At 31.4% G+C, this 20,803-nt stretch overlaps 1 protein-coding gene across 37 annotated transcripts in view; it reads right to left on the bottom strand.

Annotated features, from left to right (window-relative positions):
* RIMS2 (regulating synaptic membrane exocytosis 2) overlaps nucleotides 1-20,803 on the bottom strand; it is a 591,263-nt gene that overhangs the window by 211,706 nt on the left and 358,754 nt on the right. For 24 of the 37 annotated variants that reach the window (XM_065895352.1, XM_065895363.1, XM_065895359.1 and 21 more), the window contains 3 exons: nucleotides 15,126-15,194; nucleotides 12,747-12,903; nucleotides 10,999-11,115 (listed from right to left, as the gene is read on the bottom strand). In XM_065895352.1, coding sequence (XP_065751424.1) covers nucleotides 10,999-11,115; nucleotides 12,747-12,903; nucleotides 15,126-15,194 — 343 coding nt within the window. Of the gene's footprint in view, nucleotides 1-2,285; nucleotides 2,352-10,998; nucleotides 11,116-12,746; nucleotides 12,904-15,125; nucleotides 15,195-20,803 lie in introns of all 37 variants that reach the window. The other 13 variants (XM_065895353.1, XM_065895365.1, XM_065895361.1 and 10 more) reach the window with 1 other exon arrangement.

Below are 20,803 nucleotides of genomic sequence, written 5' to 3'. Positions count from 1 at the left end.
TAAAGAAGAAGGGATAGGTGACTAGAAGAGTTTTTATATTTTGAACAATCCCCAGAATCTCATAGTGGATTTAAGTGGGAGTCAGAGGGACTGAGTAACTCAGAAAGTTAGCAGAGTGAAATAAATGATCAAAGTCACTTTAAAAAAAATTTAAAAAAAAACAAAGGAAGGAAATATTAAGCTGAATGTTCAGTACAGCATTTACTACTTCTTTGGAAGAGGCATACGAATGCAATAGGCAAGGAGCCTATAGGTAGATGCAAGGAGTATAACCAACCATATATTCTGGTTCTTGGTCCGGGTAGTAGATTCATAAATGCTTATTTTATTACTGTGCTTTGAAACATGCACACATTCTTTTGTATGTGTCAAAGTAATAACGATAATATTTTTAAAAGCAACTAAGGACTGCATTCTCACAAAATCTATCCAACTTTTCCGGCGTAGGTATACACTAGACTCACAGATTTGAATCGTTTAAGTGACAGCAAATCTTATAGTAAGTTATTTGATAACTTGTTTTCTAAAACTGATTTTTCTAACCTTGTATTACTTTAATATAAACATCAATGATATTGTGTTTCCTGAATATAAACTAAATTATGGCACAAAAGACAATTCAGAAATCTCTCTATCAAAATAGGCCAGCTAGGCTGAGACTGAGAATTTGAGTAAGTATATGAAATTGATAACCAACCTAGAGCTGATAAAGAACTGGTTCTATCTACGTTGGGTTACTGAAAGAATAAATGATATGAAGCAGATAAGCTACTTATTGATAATTAAGAAAAATACAGAGTATAAAAAACTAATGTGGTTCATGATCTTAATTTATATTTAACTGGAAAGATACCAGTGTAAGAAGAATAAGCCTAGAATCAGTAATGTCTCATTCACGCCACCCACCTTAAGAAAGGTCTTGCCCAATTATAAGGATTAAAAAACTGTTTTTTGCCCAATTATAAATTATAAAACTGCTTTTCACATTTCTGTAAGATAAATGTATGATCACTGCAACCAAAAAATAGTCTGAATGTAATATACAGCAATAATAAAAATAAAAGTCATTAACAACAACAAAGTAAAAATTATTTAGTATTGAAGCAAAATAACAGAAAAAGAGACTGAGAAATGTAAAAGAAAATAAAATATAGCAATAACCACTATCATATAATAAACTGGAAGGCACTAAATTTCAATTACATTTACTGAAAGACATCACAAAATTTGAATTATTAGGAATTTATTATTGATGATATCTCTATGTTTCCTTCCACATTTGTCTAAATGAATTCAATCCTTAGGAATTTACCCATTAGTTTCAATTATTTTTTTCTAAGCTCTTTCATTATCAACTCTTAATTAACTAAACTAATAGGATAAAAGTGGTCACACATAACCCAAATCACTTTGAAACCATAGTCGGAGTGAGTACAGCACATAATTCCTTATCTATACAGCTGAATCCACAACCACATTATTATTGCCGTTTTCTCTGCCTACCGGGCCTAAAAATGTTGTCACTGAACTGGCTCAAATCCCTAAAGCTACGTTTAGCCTTGAGAAACTGCAAGCTTTACAGACCTTCTTTCCCCACTCGATTTCCTTCTAGGATTAACTAGAAAGCTAATCTTCCTTTCTGTTAAATGCCAGGTCATTTATATTTCCCTTCAGTACAAGGAGAATGGTGGTAGACTAGAAATACTGGGTCTGGGTAGACAGACCCAGTATTCTCCAGGGATCTGGGTTCATCTACTATAACCAACGAGTAGATCACAGCCACCTTTGACAAGGTAACCATAAACCTGAGTTTACCCTCATAAACCTCAGCCCAACCTAAGCACTTTCAAGGACTGACTGCGGAGGGAGGTGGGGGAAGTGGGTTGTTAAGATATGTACCAATCAACTAGTGTTGCCTAAATATCTAATTATCAACTAGTGCTGCAGAGGAAGGTGAGCTGTCAAATGCAATTAATTTTTAATAATACTGTTATTCTACTTTTGTACGTAATAAGAGTCAAATGTAATTTCTGGTGAGTTAAACTTTTAGAATCATCAAAGAGATGATCCTAGCCCATTAAGGGAAGCTATACTTTTGACATCCTAACACAATTAAAGTGTTTATATATGCTTTATTTTCTACTATTTTATAAGGATAATACTTCTATGTTTCATCAATAACCATATATGTATATATAAAAAACAAAAATAGAAGTGAGTTATATCATATCAATAGATAGGCACATGCAATTCTACGAACAGACTCAATTGTAAGAAAAATATACCTGCCATCCCTGTGATGATGTTCAATGGTCTGACTGTATCTGGAGCGAGGTAGAGTAAGAAAATGACTGCAAGCATGGTAGAAACAAGAATATAAATGAGACTCAGGAAAGAAATGAGAAAGTACATTTTAATTTTTAAAAGTGAGATTCAAAAAAGATAAGCAGATAGTAAGCAAAGCAAATGAAAACTGTTACTGGAAAGCTTGCTCCTTGCTCCCAATGTCCATTGTAATATGGCAGTGCTAAAGGTTAAAATATGCTAAATATTCTAAAACAAAACACAAGAAAATGTAACAAATTGAGATTAAACAAATAATATTTCAAAATAAAATCTTATCAATTAGCACTCAAACATCTTTAGCACCATCTATAAAATGTTATACAATACAGATGCTTTCCCATTTTTTAGGAGGAAAGGTAGAAAAAGAAAAATAATAAAATAACCAGAAAGCTTAAGAGGAAAATAATAAAAGAGGTAATTTCTAACACTTATCACACTTAGGAGATTTTATAAGGTAGCTATTTCTTTTTCAATCATTACTAATTAAAAGTAACTAAAAGAGTTTATAAAATTCCATTTAGAAAGGAGCAAACTGATTCAAATTCCTTTAATTGAATACTAATTTTATTTTGTAAATGTATCAGATGCTATCAATTTTCCATTCACTATGTTTATTATATGTTTATTACATGCTATTGACTCTGCTACACTTCATGCCTCATGACTACCATAAGCCACCAAAGTAGCACATTGACCTTTTTACCCTTCTGTAGCTGATTCTCTTCTTGCTATAGCACTGATCTAAAATTTTTCTATTTTTTTAAGTCTTTCATGTCAAAACACTTAATTTTGGCAGATGATCATTATGTTTCAGTAAAAAATGGAAACCAATCTTGGTCTCTCTCAACACCTCTAAATATAGAGTACATATATATTTATATCTCCACTTGTCCTCTTTTGCAGCAAACGAAGAGGCAGTTCCCCTACTTGTAATCCTACTTCCCACATGACCTTGCTTCATTCATTTTTGTCTCATGCCTTCCCTTCCACAACTGCACTTAATCCTAAAAATAAAACTTCACTAACCTTGCCTTCCTCTGACTTTTTTTCATCATAAAACGTCTTAGACATATCTACAATTCTTGCTACCACTTTCTCACTTCTCATGCTTAAAGCTTACTGCGATTTGATTTCTGCCTCTATCATGCTCTTGAAGCTGTGAATATTATCTGTGAAATTCTAAAAAGTCCTTTAATTTCCTCTTGATCTTCATCACACTCCACTTATCTATGGTTTTAGACAATGATTTTCAACCTCTATTTCTTGACACTCTCTTGGTTTCTGAAACACTATTCTCTCTGGCTATCAGAAATTTAGAATGGATAACCAACAAGGCCCTATTGTATAGTCCAGGGAACTGTATTCAATATCCCGTGATAACCCATAATGGAAAAGAATATTTAAAAATGTCTCTATGTGTATAACTGAGTCACTTTGCTGCACAGCAGAGACGGGCGTGACATTGTAAATCAACTAGACTTCAATGAAAAAGAATAACGTTTATATAACACTTAACTATGTGCCACATACCCCATTAAAGCTTTGTCTAGATCTCATTTGCTTCCCGTAACAACTCTTTGAGATAGGGTCTAGCATTCCCACAGACAGAGAAACTAGGCTGTGAGTGCTTGCGCACAGCCGTAAAGTAAGTAGCAGGACTGGTTTCAAACTCAGGGCTTTCTTCAGCCAAAATTCAGGCTCTTAACATGTACACATTGGTCCGGTCTCTGCCTATTAAGCGCTTCTTTATCCATTTCACTTACTGATTCCCTTTCTTTTTATTCCTCAGAGACAGTGGTTTCCCAAGATTTGTTCCTCGACCTTCTTTATACTCCAACACCTTCTTTCTGGATAATATTATTTGTTTTTATAGTGTAAATTCTCACTTTGGTTTAGCCTTGATTTGTCTTTGGGTTTCACATTTCCAGGGGCTTTCTGGGATCTCCACATGGCTGCTTGAGTGTCATGTAGGCATTTTAGAAAAACACATGTTAATTGTGAGACAAGCAAGACATTGGCCTATTTGGACATCTGGTGCTACATTTGTGAAATAAGGGGGCTGGAGCAGTAGTATTCCAATTTTCTTTTTGAGCGGAAGACCAGTTGTTTTTCAAACAAAATTTTATGTAAAACCTATATTTAGGAATTCAATAAAATCAAAATGGCACTGCTACAGAGGGAGGAAGAAGCCTAGACCCTACCCATTTGGCTTCATCCTTACCTACAACAGCAATTCTTCACGTACCTCTTTAGAATATAGTACCCTATAATCTCTAAAGGCCCTTCTAGTTTCATATATAACTCTTTAATCCCCCTTTGGAATTTAATATAATACTTTAGCTATTCCTTTTCTTTTAATTCCACTTTCAACTAAGGATTTAAATATTTACTTAATAAACCAAGCTTTAAAATCTCAAAATTTAACTCCTCCATTTTCCTTATTTTCCACATTCAATTGATTTACAAACATTGCTCATTCTAATGCCTAAATAACTCAGATTTATTCCTTCTTTTCCTTTTCTTCTGCCACTACCTTAAATCAGGCTTACCATGTCCACTTTAATAACCTTCTATTAGGTCTCCTTTCCTTCAGAATCCAACCCTCTCCTGGTCCACTCTGTCTACGGAAGTATATTTACAAAGTATGCTTCTGATCATGTAGGCACATTGCTCCAAATCCTTCAATGGCTTCCCATATCAAAAAACAAGTATATATTCTTTAAAATGGTACACCAACTATCGCTTCTCGGCCTTTTGGCTAAGATCAAGTGTAAAATGGTACACCAACTAAGTTGTAAGCTACATTCAATCTTCGTCTCCTATTACTTCCCTTTTCCCATATCACAACTTTTTATCTAGGTACAACAGACTACCTAAGATTCTCTAAATATATCCCACACTCTCCTGACTTCCAGACTCTGTTCATGCTCATCACTCATCCAAGAATGCCCATCATACTCCCTGTCTCCACTTCATTGCCTTTCAAAATTCTTCTCATTTTTAAAGTCCAACTTCTCTTTGAAGGTCTTTCCAATAGATCCAAGCAAGTAATTTTCTCTCTAATCTGTTCCAACACTACTATGCTTAGGCCTCCCAGTCTTCTACATTTTATAGCTAGTTGGTATATTGTATAATTAGTTGGTATGAATTACTTAGTATAATCAGTTGGATCATCTGTTTATCTAGACCAGGAGGAAGCCTATTTTAAATCTTTGTGCATAATGCCTGACCCACTCAATAAATATATTTTGGGTTGAACTAAAAAGTATAACACAGTTACACTGTTTTCATGGTCAACCTACTGTCCAAAAAGAGCAGTTGTTCACATAATCATAGAAACATTCTAGAACTGTAAACAAAAAATTACAAACCTATGTAGTATAAGAAAATAGGGAAAATGGTATCAAAAAGAGACTTTCTTGGCTTTACAAAGAGGAGAAAGAAAATCCAGCAGTAGTGATGTTGGGATTTATTGCATTAAAAAGGAATCAACTGTCTCTGAAAATTACTTAAGAGTAACAAAAATGTGTAAAATTCAAAGCTTGTTAAAATTTTCATATTCATAGAACATATATATCATCAACCAATTTCTAATATTTTCCTTGGGGAGGTTTATAATTAATTTTGTCTCTATAACACGAAAGAAAACATTGTACAGGAATCACCTTCATCAAGCAACAGTTTGTTTTATTTCCCTTTTTGTGATGATTAATTTTATGTGTCAACTTAATTGGCCAAGGGGTGTCCACATTAAACATTATTTCTGGGTATGTATGTGAAGGTGTCTCAGGATGAGATTCTCATTTGAATCAGTGGTATCAGTAGATTTCCCTCTTCATTGTGGGTAGACATCAGGCAATCTGGTGAGAGCTTGAGTAGAACAAAAGTAAGAAGAAGGAGGAGTTTTTCCCTCTTTTCCTGCCTCATTTTTGAGCTAGACATCTCATAACTCTCTGGCCCTCTGACTGAGATCTATACCATCAGCTCTCAGGTTCTCTGGCTTTTGGACTTGGTCTGAATTATACCACCATTTCATGGGTCTCCACCTTGCAGACAGCAGATGGTAGAACTTTTCAGCCTCCATATTCGTGTGAGCCAATTCCTCATAATAAATCCCTCTCTCTCTATCCAACCTACTAGTTCTGTTTCTCTGGAGAACCCTGACTATATACTTTTCTATAGATATGTTATACCTCTTAACCTAATCTGGTCATGATCCCCCCTTGAGAAGGAGTGAAAAGTATAAAGAAGCATCTATGAATATTACACAAATTAACCATACTGTTTTAGTGAGCCCCCTAAAATCCACTTAAGATACAGAAGTCCTTTGCTGCATCCAATTACTACAACTTAAAAACATTTTATTTATGCTTCTCTATTAAAGCATGCTTACTTTTCTCCCCAAATTAACAGATATTATAAAATCTAAGCAATAGTCATGAATATACATAATGAGTTAAAGCTGTTATATTACAAAATGCATTTAATCCAATTTGTTTGAAATTTTTAAAAAAATTGAGCAGAGCTGTAATTCTCTGTAAAAGAATAAAATAGAAAACTAAAAAAAGTGACTAAATTTTAAAAAGAGAAAAAAAAGAAGTAACAGATTCTCAAATCATGAGAAAAAAATATCACTATTCAAAGAACTGAACAAGATTACTGATCCAATTTCCTGACACACTCTGATTCTTACTAAGAAATATAAATTATATTTTTAATGAATTATCCTTCTATATATTTCATTAGCCTGAATGTTACCTTTTAGGACTAGCAGATACATAAAAAGGACTGCAAAAGGAGATAAAAATCTTATTCTTAAGTAACCTGTAGATTTTGAAAGCTAAGTTTCCAACAATCTCAACCTAATTCCAAACTTTCTGCTCTGTCTTTGATATTGTTACTGTTTTGCTACCTTATAGTTCCTAAAATATACTATGATTTAAATAAGCTAAAATATATTCCTGAAATATAATGAATAAAAAGTTGTATTGTTTTTGTACGATGAATTCTCTCTTTTCATTTACTTTCTCTATATTTTCAAACTTTCAGAGATGTATTTCTCTCATAGTTTATAACTGAAAGGACCACAGAAAGACTATAAATAGTTATAGGTATGTTTGGCACTTTCTGGTAGCTGGCTGCCTGATAAAGAGTAGAGAAATAGCATGTGTGTGAGGTATTTCAGAGATCCATATAACAGGGCATTTTTCTTTATAGAATATAACTGCATTCATTGAATGCATAGAAGAAAAAAGTTTATGAAGTAATATATCTTCTGCCAGTGTTATCTTTTTTTTCTTATTATGCTAAAAGTATACTCTATGGAATTAAATGCAACCAATATATTTCGGTCTCTAGGATAGACATAAAAATGTGTACTGTAAGATATCTCTGACATGTTACAGAAATAGTATCTAGTACTCCACACTTATTCTAATAGTAAATTAACTCCTATAAACAAATAAGCTCTTGAAATATTTCTAATACTAAAGTCACATGGTTTGCCCCAGAAAAATGATGTTCCTTGTTGTAGTAGTTACCAGGATTTACCAGAGAAACAAAGATACAAAAAGTATGGGCGATGAAAAGGAAGATGAAAGATGTCCATTACAATTAATCATTTTTAGTTAATATCCTTGTATCCAAGTTTCTGAATTACTTGTAATGAACCTGCTTTCTTTTCAAAACATAATAGGAATTTGACTCATGAAAATAAAGTGAGATGTGCAAAGATCCAATCAAAATTTTATATATAATTTTTTTTATGTTACCTATAAGAAAAGGATATTGTTACACCCTTAAGTTTAACAAGGTACTACAAATTAATGTCAAATAGCATCATTTCTCACCCAATATAGCCAATGTAAAAGCCATTATCTTCATTCACACTTTCCAATATGTTCCCAAGTCCTGCATCCTTCGTACTGGGTCTTTCTGATGTACATGTGTATTCTGCCTCTGTGTCTTTGCTTTTGTTCTTGCCTGAATAAACATGCCCATTTTTTCAAGGTACAACTCATGTCCTATATTCTCTACAAACGTCTTTAAAAAACACCTGAATTGACTGAGTTCTCTGCTTAATTGATAAGCACATTAAAATGTAAATTATTTGTAAGCCAAAAATCCTTTTAAAATGTTAAGAGTAAGGCACCTTTTTTGAGTACCATGCAACTGGAGGCACACATAGTGTGCTTAATCTACCCAACAACCCTATAAAGTTGGTACTAATATTCTAATTTTATAGATAAGGAAATCAAGTGTTAACGAGATTGGTTTTCACAAAGATACACGGCTAGCAAGTGGCAAAAAGCTTAAATTCAAACCCAATGCCATTTGGTTCCAAATCCTATGAAAAAAGTACATTCCATGAAATACTATTAAGGTCAGTGTGTCAATTCTTACTGACAAGAAAGGTTAATGCACCACTCAAAATACCTAAATTTTACCTACTCTCTCAAAGGAAATTCTCTTTTAGGCTTTTTAATCAACAGTATTATTGATTGACTCTATAAAATGCTGTTCATGAAAGTTCACTGTAAGAGGTCTAAAGTATTCTTACCTTCTAAATAGTACATAAAGATTACAATGCTTTCACATGCATTCTATTATAGAAAATTTTTTAGAATATTAGGATAAAACAGAAATTAAGAACCCATTGTTTAATAATGTGATAGACTACCTACATGAATAATACTGTATTTTTATTTTTGATTCTTCATGTTAATGAATAATGATTACAAAAATAACTCAAAATTAATATATTAGAAATGGCTTTACAGTCCTATTTAAATGAAATTCTATTTTACTTATTTCAAAAAGGATTTGAAACAGCTCACAATTAAGAGTAATTATGATCTGGTAATGTACAACACAAAAGTAATGAAACCACATGGATCATCTTTCCCCAAAACTTCTGAATTACTTGAACATTTTTGCTAAACTAAAAGATTCATAAAGTTATAAAGTAAACAAGAAAATACGACATTTCAATTATGACTAATTCAAATATTAACTATTACCAAGGATTTAATAGCATTTTTCTGGTCACTAACCTTAGGGCTATATGTCTTAAAATATAGATAAAATATTATGCATTTGATATGATAGTGACTGTTTTTGTTTGTAAGTATAATTCTAGAGGTTAATTTTATTCTATTCTTCTCTGCAAGATTTAGACCATACCGTATTATCTTCAGAGAAAATATCAAGTCCATTTTATATAAACTTGGAAGATTTAAAGCCATTTCAGACTTTTCTCCCTCATCATTTGCTTAACAAACCGTCAATGAACAAGGAGTTTATGAATCATTACATAAATAATTTCTAAAAATTACTTAAGTTCTGTTAGGTATCAAAAAACTCATTTATCCACCCTAATATGACTCCTTCCTAACCACACTAACATATTCACTATTATTGTACTTGATAAGCATCAATTTCTATAGGTAGCATGCCTATAATTACCCCTAAAGACACAGACCACTATGAAAAAGTCAAATAAATGAAAAAGAAATAAAACACTACATTAACTTTCATTCAACACTAAGAAAGATATTAATTTAATAATTTCTTATTTCTTCTTAGATCTCAGACACAAAAGCCAACACTTGTTTGACACTATTAAAGACTAAGATATTCCCTATCTTTTCTTTTGGAAAAGTGTACTCCAACACAATGAAATTATAAGCATGAACTGAGTATAACCCTAGATTTAGATAAAACAATTAAATATATAAATATTGACAGCAAATTTTCAGATCAATTGATTGAAAACCCCCAAGTGTTTTTACTAAAATTAGTTTAGGATGCATACAAAGAGACTTCTGAGTTCCCGTATTATTTCATCATAATATTCTCTGATTAGTAATTTAAGCTTTCTATCCTAATCCTTATCTTAAATCCTTTTAATAGTTTTGGGGAAATATCATAGCATTTTCTATTTTATATGTAACCAAACCATGAATTAGAGGGTTAACCAATTTGCTTAAATTAAAAAAATTAGTAGTAATTAACGTATGTATTGAAACATAGCATATTACTTCTAAGTATATCACATTTAATAGAGCAAATTCAGAGAAGTCTCTCAAGTACAGCAGCTGACAAGCATGATTCTTTAAGTTGCTTAAAAGGTTTACTGAAAGCCATGAGGAAAAACCTCTTCGTGAATCAGTTTTTGTGTCTGTTTCCTAAACAAACCAAACTTGTCTTAACACTTTTATATAAAAAAAGTCACACTTATTTCCCAGATGAATGTAAGAGACTTTAAATCTGTTGTCTCATGAAAGTATTTTTCTATATGATAATGGGTTATGATACGGTAAAAATAATAAAACACCTTGTTTTCCTCATGATTATCATTACAACCTCATGTGCAAATTCACTAGCTTAACTGGTTTGATTTAACAAAGTACCAAAATTGAAAGAGCAAAATGAATTTTTTTTCTTACCAAACAAAAGGTTATTTTTGTTTCTTTAATTTTTTTTAATGATGTGGCAGTCACAAGAATCAATGTAGGTATTGTAAAGGAAGCATATGGTTTTAGAAACTAAGATAAGAAATACCCAAGTTCAGGATGAAAATATTTTATGGTAATACCTTCTTCCTGAAGGCAGCAATTATAATAAGTTCTAATAGTATTTGATCATATTTACCTGTCTCTATCTGGAGAATAATGGTCATCCATGACACGATGTCTATCCATTCGGCTAATTGTATTATAATGTCCCGTAGTAGAGCGTGTCCCTCGAAGTCCCTGTTCCACATTCCGACTGAAATAGCAAGATCCATTAAATATCTTAATAGACCATAGTCACATATTATACTAAGAAACAAAGTTTATTAATAAAGATAGTAGAAAAAGACAAAAATCACTGTAATGTCAAGTCCAAGGTTTTTGTTTTGTTTTAACTAATAGGAGATTGCTGCTATAACAGAGGTATAACATAAAAGTAAGCTAATATCAATGGGGATGGAGATAAGGATTATCAAAACTATGAATGGATGACTCCCAGGTGTATAGTAGTGATAACGATATATGTAACACAGGAGGAGGACTAGATTTGTATGGTGAAAATGAGTTCAGCATGTTGCTTATAGACAATATATTGGTGGATCTTATTTTAGGGATATTAATTGCTATTTCTTTTAAAATCTAAACTGATGTCTTTAGAATTGATTAATGACTATTTTTTTAAGCTGCCATTCTTGGCCTGGATTGTCTACTTATATACTTCTTTTTCATGATGGAATAAACCTTTTACATAAGCTCCTGTTATTACGGGCTTTCTATTATGTGCAGGTGAATCTAATCTAAAACCCATGCCAATTTTCTATTGGCATGTTCAAATACTTTTTCCCTGGTAAAAGTCAAGTATTCTTTTTTTTTTTTTTTAACAAGAAAGGACTTAATTTATTAAAGCTACAAATTCAAAATATCTCTCTCTCTTGCACTTTAAATTTCAGATTACAAATCTTATTACTCTACTGATAGGCCTACCACATTTAAACAATTACTTTTCAGAAGACTTTTAATAATTTTAGTCCCATTTACAAATTTAGTTAATTCAACATCTTCAAACATTTTAAACTATGTTTGTTAACTTAAAATATTAGATTTTCTCTTCAATTAATTGTCTAAATTAACACTTTTAAAGTCCCTAATATCCTTATAAGCTGTTAAATTTATAAATATAATAAACCTTTTCTCTTAAATAATCCAATACCATGTATAAAATTAAGATTACAATTTAAAATTCTAAGTCTAAAACTAACTCAATTACTCATTTAAAATAAGTGTTATAAGGCTGTCATTCTAAGAGTTCAAATTTCCTTAAACATCGCAAGTATATAAAATGTGAAATTATGCACATATTTCCTGTTAGGAAACACATTATTTCCATGGTTCTTACTCCATTAAGGCTTTCTGTACTTAACTGGATTGATCAGAGTTTTCCACTAAGCATAAGACCAGGAGTTGCAGATTTTCCAAGCAATTCTTCCCACTGCCCATGCATTCATTCCTTTTTAGTCTTCTCATGATTGTTCTTAATTGTATAGCTCCATCAAATGTTCTTTTATCCAATTTCTTAAATTATCAATATCTATATCATTCATGAGTATAATTAGTTGGGTCTAACTAGATCTGCTCAATATACATATGAGAATGGAAGTTGGATCTTCTTTATAACTATAACTATAAAATTATATATAGGTCATCTAAAGTTACAAAGTAGCCCATATTTCATCTTACTCTCATTATATAAGCTATTGATAGCAGGTATATTTTCCCCTAAGTAACTTTTTTCTACAAGAATTTATTATCTTTGAAAATTTCCAATAATATTTTATGATAAATAGGCTTATAATATCATCTTACAAATAAAATGTTATGTTGTCTTACCTCTGTGGAGGAGGGACACTGGGTGACCAAGATCTAGTCCTTCCTATAACATCTACTCGGTGAGGAGACCCTGATGGTGAACAATAGTTTGATGACATTACTTGTTCTGGCACTGACAATGTTGAGCTTTGAAGATCTCGACCATTGTGTCGATAATCTAAAGGTGGAAATATTAAGATTATAGTTATCTATACACTAAGATCTCTTGTATTTTGTATTTCACTGAAAAAACATAAAATGTTAGTGAAGTTGAAAAGCTCTGAATATACTAAATGTAAAGCATAATGAATAAAGCATAACACTAAGATAAAATAATATTTTATAAACACTTAAATTGAAAAGGAAAGACAAATATTCAAATATTTAGAGAGCTACTATGTCCAAGGCCCTATGCTAGGTAGAGTAAAACTTTTTTACACAGTTAATAATCTTCAGTAAAAGATTCAAGTTTATTCTAAAAACATTTTCATCTCTTCATTGACCTAGAAGAGCTTCAAATAGTTCTCAACAATTATAAAGGAGGGAGGCTCCAATAAAGATGTTAAAAAAAAAAAAGAAGTGGGAGGGGATATATGTATGCATATGGCTGATTCACTTCGTTGTACAACAGAAACTAACACAGTATTGTGAAGCAATTATACTCCAATAAAGATCTATTTAAATAAATAAATAAATAAATAAATAAAATGATTACCTTGACAAAAAGTTTCTAATTTCTATACTCTATAGTTATTTCTTTAAGAAATAAACAATATTAGAAAGCACTCTGAATACCATTTGAAGTAAATATGTAAATTCTGATATATTCCAAGCATTTGAAGTTATCTCCATATCCTTTTTATAAACATCAAAATCAGGACTATGGTACTGTAGTTTTTGAAATGTTATCTTTCAAATGCATTATTAAAATATGGTATATGATGAAAAAACCATGTCTCAAAAATTACACTGGATTTCAAAATAGCAACATATAGGATATTACAGCAGTCTTTTTTCCTCAATGGATTATTAAATGATTCACTATATAGTAAAAAAATTAATAACAACAGTGAGACAAGAAACCATGATGTTTCATGGTAGTAAAGAGTAATGACCCCACGGTAAACACTTTGAATTGTGTAGGTTTGTGAAATACTATTCTGTAACAACAAAAATTTTTCCAGAGAGTATTAACCAAAATAATGAATGATTCCTGGAAAGTTTTTTTTCAAAAGATACAGTTCCTTTAACAGAATGGAAACATAATAACATGATCATTTTTTTGTCATCCTGGAAGTAAAAATAAAAGAATTGAGATACGCCAAAAATGGCATCAAGATAAAGAGCTTTAATGACCTGAAGGAAAATATTTTGGGTGAAAAAAATCTGATGTGGCTAGATATTTAATAAAGAGAAGAAGTTGAAAAGTCAATTAAAGGACTAGAACACAAGCAGGAAAAAACTGCTAACGATCTCCAAGCAAGAGATCATGAGAATATGACTTTTTAAGGTTTAATTCACAAACCATAAAACACGAAAAATATTTTTTCAGTCTTAGTGAATTAATACATTGTTAACCCTTAGTGCAAAAAATAAAGACTAAAAGATAGTCATTGGGTTTTTTAAAAGTAGTACACTGGTAGCATGCAAACTGACTCATATTCTATCAAAAACTGTCCAACAAAAACTGTCAGTCACTGATGCAACTGCAGCACGTCTTACATACAATAAAACATATTTTGTTCATGATAAAATTGGTTATGCTTATGAAATTTGCTGAGCTAATTAACCTTGAAGAAGAAAAGAATCAAACATTTTTATAATATTTTGAGTATAATATATATAAAAATTTTGCCAGAATTTATTTAAAAATAGCTACTTAGCTAAAATATTAAATCATCAGATAAATTTCTAATCATAAATGAGGCAATATTTTAAACCACAATACCATAATTTCAAAATGTAGCTGCACCTGATACTAATCCACATAACAACAATGAAAAAAATTTCAAAAAGTGGATTCAAATATTTGACATACTTGGGTTCGTTAGTGATGTTAGAAAGATTTTTTTCACAGTTAGTGAAGTATAAAGAAGTTTCAGTTATATAACTTCTCAAATTTATAGTGAAATTCTTATTACTTAGTAGTTTAAAAATAGAAAATTGGTATTACTTATGAGACATCTTTCAATAGAATATTCAATCTAAGAACTGGTACAGGTATTCCAGCAACTAGAATTATTCAGTTTAAACTGTCATAGGCTGTTTCAGGGGAAGGGGCATAAACAGGCAAGTCCTTTGTACCTCATTATATTTATCTATCTATTTACATATTTACTGGTAAATAATGATGAGTCACACTTCCTTATTATCACTATAAAATAATTCTGAAATTCTTACCTGATACTACACCAATTCCATCATCGCAGTCATAGTCAGAGACTTCACTATCACTTATTCTCTTAGACCCTATGAAGCAAACAATAGCAATAATTAAAATTGCTGATCATTTAAGGAAAAAACCCCTCACCAACCTGAAAAACAAATGAAAGGATTTTGAATGGAATACTTGAGAATAAAAAAAAGAGAAAGAGAAGAAAAGTCATTTTGACCTCACAAACACCTATTTTTACATATATTTCATTATGTGAGGGTATTATTTTTGAAATGTATAAGATAAAGTTCCTAAAAGGATTAAAGCCTGAAATAATATTAAATATTAAATAATACATGTTAGTGATTTGATGTTGATTGATAAAATCTATTGGACAAAAAGCCGAGTCAAAAATAGCTCAATCAGGTCAGTTTTAGATGCTTTTAGACAAAGGCATTTAAATCTAGTAAACTTCAAAATACAAACAATGTTATATTCAAAGACATTCATGTGTCTTTTTCTAATATGCATGACTAATGAATTAAATATACCCAATTCTTTAATCTTTATTTTTCACACTCATGGAGAGGAAGCATAATCTAAGACATCTTAAATGTCCTTCCCTTACTATTACTTTAGTTGTTTTCTGTTGCTTTGAGAAAAATACGAGAAATAAGTCATCCACAAACTGACTTACACATTGTGAACTGTGTTATGTTTTCTAAGAAACAACATAAGACAGAACAATAATAATTACTATAATTCAAGAGCCCTGTGTCTGTTTTCCTTACAACACAAATCTATAACAAAACTTTAAAACGTTAATCATGCTATGGCAAAAATAACATTAAATTGAATTAAGTAGAGCTTTGATGGCTAAAGCAGACTGTCTTCACACTTAATGATGACATATCACATATATAAATAAACATGTTATAATTTGTTTTTTAATCTATCTTTTCTCCTACATGTATCTCAGGGATAGGCACACCTTACATAAGAGAATCTTTTATTTAAAGCATTTTTCCCTTCTTTGGTATCAGAAAATATTTAATGATAAATGAAGACAGTGTTGCTATTTCAAAAGAGAACTTGTTTTGTCCGTCTACTTACATAATTCATTACTCATTACATAGACTAAACTCTGTTATCAGAAAATAAATACTTTCCTGTAAGGTTTATAAAACACTGAAAGCTCATGTTGCATAAAATAGCAATAATGAAAACGTTCTAGGAATGCCCTCCAACATTTGAAACCTCCCTTTAGAAATACTCTCTCTCTATTTTGTTGTAATCCCTGCCTTCTTGGGAGAGGGAGAGTCTTTCTTTTTTGCCAGGAACTGCAGTTCTTGTTTTTCTCCTTTTAATGATTAGGTAATACCTATCATTTTTGGTCATGTCGTCCCACTGAGTGTACTCACTACTATTTTCCTTCCAAATCCATATGTCATAAAGTTTTGGACCCAGTTGAATCTGAGGCTCTTATAGCACCAGTTATATGGAAACTACATTATCTGACAACATCCCAACAGAATGCTCACAAAAGGATTTATAGAATTAGGACATACATTCTAAATGAACTTGAGAGAAAGGAGGGATAACACAGATGAGGCTATTGAGGAGAGACAAGAAGAATTGCTCAGCTTGTAACAAGATTTCACCTTGTAAATGATCAAGGACAAAGCAATGATTAGTTTAATGTGCCAGGTACAGTACAGACCATAAAGATTACGTGCTTTTCATATTGATCAAGGATCAGATCTGCCTTTAATGTAAAATAAGAATGACACCAGCAAAAGATGAAGTTCATTTTATCAGCCTTTATGAGCCCTCTTGTGTGCGAGGGTGCGGGTGAGAGTGGGAGGTGAGGTATATATGTGGTTTGTAAATGCTACTTCCTTTCAGAATCTTGATTACTTTCCTGATGGAAGTCTTGACCTATTTTGATATTAATCCTATAGAGGTTAAATATATTGCAGTTATGTTCTATGTGGATCTTGTCACATTCTGATGAAATCAAGTACTTAAGTTTAATGTCACTGAATGGATCAATCTTCTCTTTTAAAGAGAAGAAATTTTAAAATTTCTTTAAGAAATTTCCTGAGCTTGTATACAAGCACAGAGATACCCTTATTTTCTTCTGGAAGTTTAAAAATTTTGCTCTGTGCATTTATATCCTATCCATCTTGAACTAAGTTTCTGTACAGCATGAGATATGGATGCAACTTCACTTTCTATATGGATAACACGTATCTCAGCATTGTTTATTTAATCATTCTATCTTTCCACAATGATCTGCAATGTCACTTCTGCTATAAATAAATGTATTCTGTCTGCTAGGATCTGTTTGGTGCTCTACTTCTTTTTCCTTGTACAGGCTGTCTATCTATAAACCAGTAACTCACTGTCTTTGTTATTACAATGTTATATATTGAAAAGCAAATCCTTTACCTAATTATTCATATATTTGATATTTCTCCTTTGCTCTTCCATTTAAATTTTAGATTCAGGTTATCAAACTGCACAAAAACATCCTATAGGGACTTTGATTTGAAATGCATTGAATCAATACATCAATTCAGGGGGAAATGGCATATTTTACAGCATTGTTTTACTAGCCATGAACATGGCATTCTCTTCATTTAAGTTTTCTTTAAGATCTATGAAATTTTTAACTTCGGTCACTCAAATTTTCCACAATTGTTGGATTTATCCTTTGTATCTTATCATTTCTATTGCTATTAGAAATACTGTTAAAATTATGTTTTCTAACCTAATTGCTCATAAACAGAAATGCAATTTTATTGTAAAATAATGTTAATCAACCATCTTGTTAAAGTCTCTTTTTTTCTTTACTTCTAATAAATTTATTATGGTTTAATTGGAATTTTTCTATGGAGACAATTTACTTCCCAGTCCTAATGCCTTTTTTCTTTCTTTTTCCTGTCTTTCTATGCTAGTAAGCATAATACTGGAAAGAAACAGAGAAAGTTTACAGTTCTTTCTAAATTCTGATTTTAAATAGAATTTTTCTAATATTTATCCATTTAAAGTGATATCTGCTGAATTTACATTCTGTAAGATTGAGGAAAGTCTCTTATAAGTTCAGTGATATTTCATAAAGGATTTTCAATTTTTATTTACAATTCATTCTGGCCTGTTTCCTTCCTGTACTAACCTTTTGGTTTAGAAGCAAGGTTACACTAGCCCAACTAAATATTGAGAATTAGTCCTTTTTTATTCTCTGGGAGAATTTGTGTAGATTAAAAAAAAAATCTGTTCTTTGAAATTTTGAGAGAATTAATCTATAAAATTACCATGGTCTGGTGTTTCCTTTGTGGGTATATTTTATTTTATTTTATTTTATTTTTGCGGTACGCGGGCCTCTCACTGTTGTGGCCTCTCCCGTTGTGGAGCACAGGCTCCGGACGCGCAGGCCCAGCGGCCATGGCTCACAGGCCCAGCCGCTCCGCGGCATGCGGGATCTTCCCGGACTGGGGCACGAACCCACATCCCCTGCATCGGCAAGCGTACCCTCAACCACTGCGCCACCAGGGAAGCCCACTACAGGTTTATTTTGTAATTCACTTAAAGGATTAAATTTTGGGCTCCATAATCCTAACTAGAAATTTGTTTCTGGTTTTATTTAGGTTTTTGTTCTTATTGTTAGGATTTCTTTACTTTTACTTTTAATTTATTTCATTATTCTTTTCCTAAAAAACTGAATGAGTACATCGTAATTTTCAACCTTCAAACGCTTTGTTAACATAAGCATTCTCCCCCAAGTACCTCTTTGCATTACACAAATATTTGTATGTAGTATATTCATTAAAGTTCAGTTCTAGGTATTTTCTTCTTGGGTCTATAAGATATTTACCATACTTCATTAAATTTAAGACACTATTAACTGAATAATCCATGACAGTTGCAGAGATAATAGATCTTGAAAAATATATTCTTTAGAGTACAAGTTTATTTTTAAAATTTATCAAATGTATGGGTATAATTTATCTCTTTTTAAAAAAATTTACATAGTAACACTCTAGTTGAAGAAAATAGCCTACAGCATAATAATTCTTTGAAATTTGTCAGAAAATGAATTATTGAATAGTACATTAATAATTCTTACAAGTGTTTCATGGACATAACAGATGAATATGAATTCATCAAATGTTAGGTTCAGAATTCTTCGACCATGAGATTAAATTTGTTAATTCTGTGGTTTGATTCTCTTCTATTGCCCCTAAATTTTTGTTTGCTTGACCAATAAATGATTGAGAGAGAATTATATTAGACTCTTCTTTAATGGTGGTACATTTGTTGATTTTTCTCTCTAGTTCTAATTTAATGCTTATTGAAGTTATTTCATTTATACATGCAAGTTTAAAATTATTTTAATAGATGTAAAAAAATCATGTGAAAAAGTTTAACCCCCATTCATGATAAAATGTATCAGCAAACTACTGAGAAGGAAACTTCCTCAAACTGATAAAGGGCATCTACAAAAAACAAATCAAAGGATTATACTATTAAAACTGTAAAAAGGGCATTGCTATAATCAATATAGAATTAAAGACACTAAAGTTTTCAAACTGTAGCTCTTTCTCCACAAATATTGTAAAGTACCTAATATTTTAAAATGACCTTAGAGAGTGAATATGAGTGTTTTCTGTCAAGGATATAGTTCTTTCATCTTTCTAAAATTAAAATTTCTGTTCACTATTTTAAAAATCACAATATATAAAAAGTTTTCAAGTAAGGAAATAGGTTAGTTGTTAAAATATTTCAAGATATTAATTAAAGCTTACATTTTTATTGCAGACATGTTAATAATAAATAGACAAATAGAGGAAAGCCATTTCCCCCTAATTTTTTTCATTGCAGTTTGCTGCTTTCCCTAATATCTACTACATTTAACGTCCTCCAATTCCAAAATACATGAATCTTCATTTATAAGCAAGATAGACATTTGTCTTTACCCTTCCAAACTTACTGTTTACTTCTCTCACCTCCATTTACTGAAATTCTACTTATTCTTTACCCTGTTAAAGGACAAGACTTGGCAGAATCTGTAAGAAGACAATGGTTAAAGAGCCTTGTAAATAATAGGAATCCAGGCTCTAGGACCTCTCCAGAGTCCAGTGATATTTTAGGATTCCAGGATAGTAGCTACATGATGCATCTGGGAAGGCGGGATGCTAAGTACCACAGCAACCAGCATTAGTAAAAATTGCCATGGGTAGACCTGGCTTCAAGTAACCATTGCACACTGGGACATATCAGTGAAGCTCAATAAGGAATAAAAATTAGTGGGTCTTTCCTGAACGTTGTCTTTTTTTAGAGTTTTCTAAGCCTAGGGTTTTTTTTAGAGGTTTTCTAGAACCTCTGTTGAGTGTTGGGAATAGGTTAGGAGAAGGAATAAGACAGATATTTGACTAGGAAAATGGGTACCTAAGAGTCAGATTAAATATAATTTTTTAAAAATTGTATTTCATATACATGTTTGTAAATAAGGGTTTTGCTTGCTACCTAAGTATAATGAATCTTTGGACCAATCACAATATCAAGCACAATAAACATAACAGGCAACTAAATATTTGTTGATGTCATTAAAATAATGTAGATTTCAAAAGAAAGCAAGAAAGGAGAAAAAAAGACAAACCAAAAATAAATGATGTGTAAAATATTAAGCAAAATTTATAAG

Source organism: Phocoena phocoena, chromosome 17, assembly GCF_963924675.1.
Source record: "Phocoena phocoena chromosome 17, mPhoPho1.1, whole genome shotgun sequence".
NCBI classification, from domain to species: domain Eukaryota; kingdom Metazoa; phylum Chordata; class Mammalia; order Artiodactyla; family Phocoenidae; genus Phocoena; species Phocoena phocoena.
Note: the sequence above shows the minus strand (reverse complement) of the source record. Positions and strands in the feature narration are given on the sequence as shown.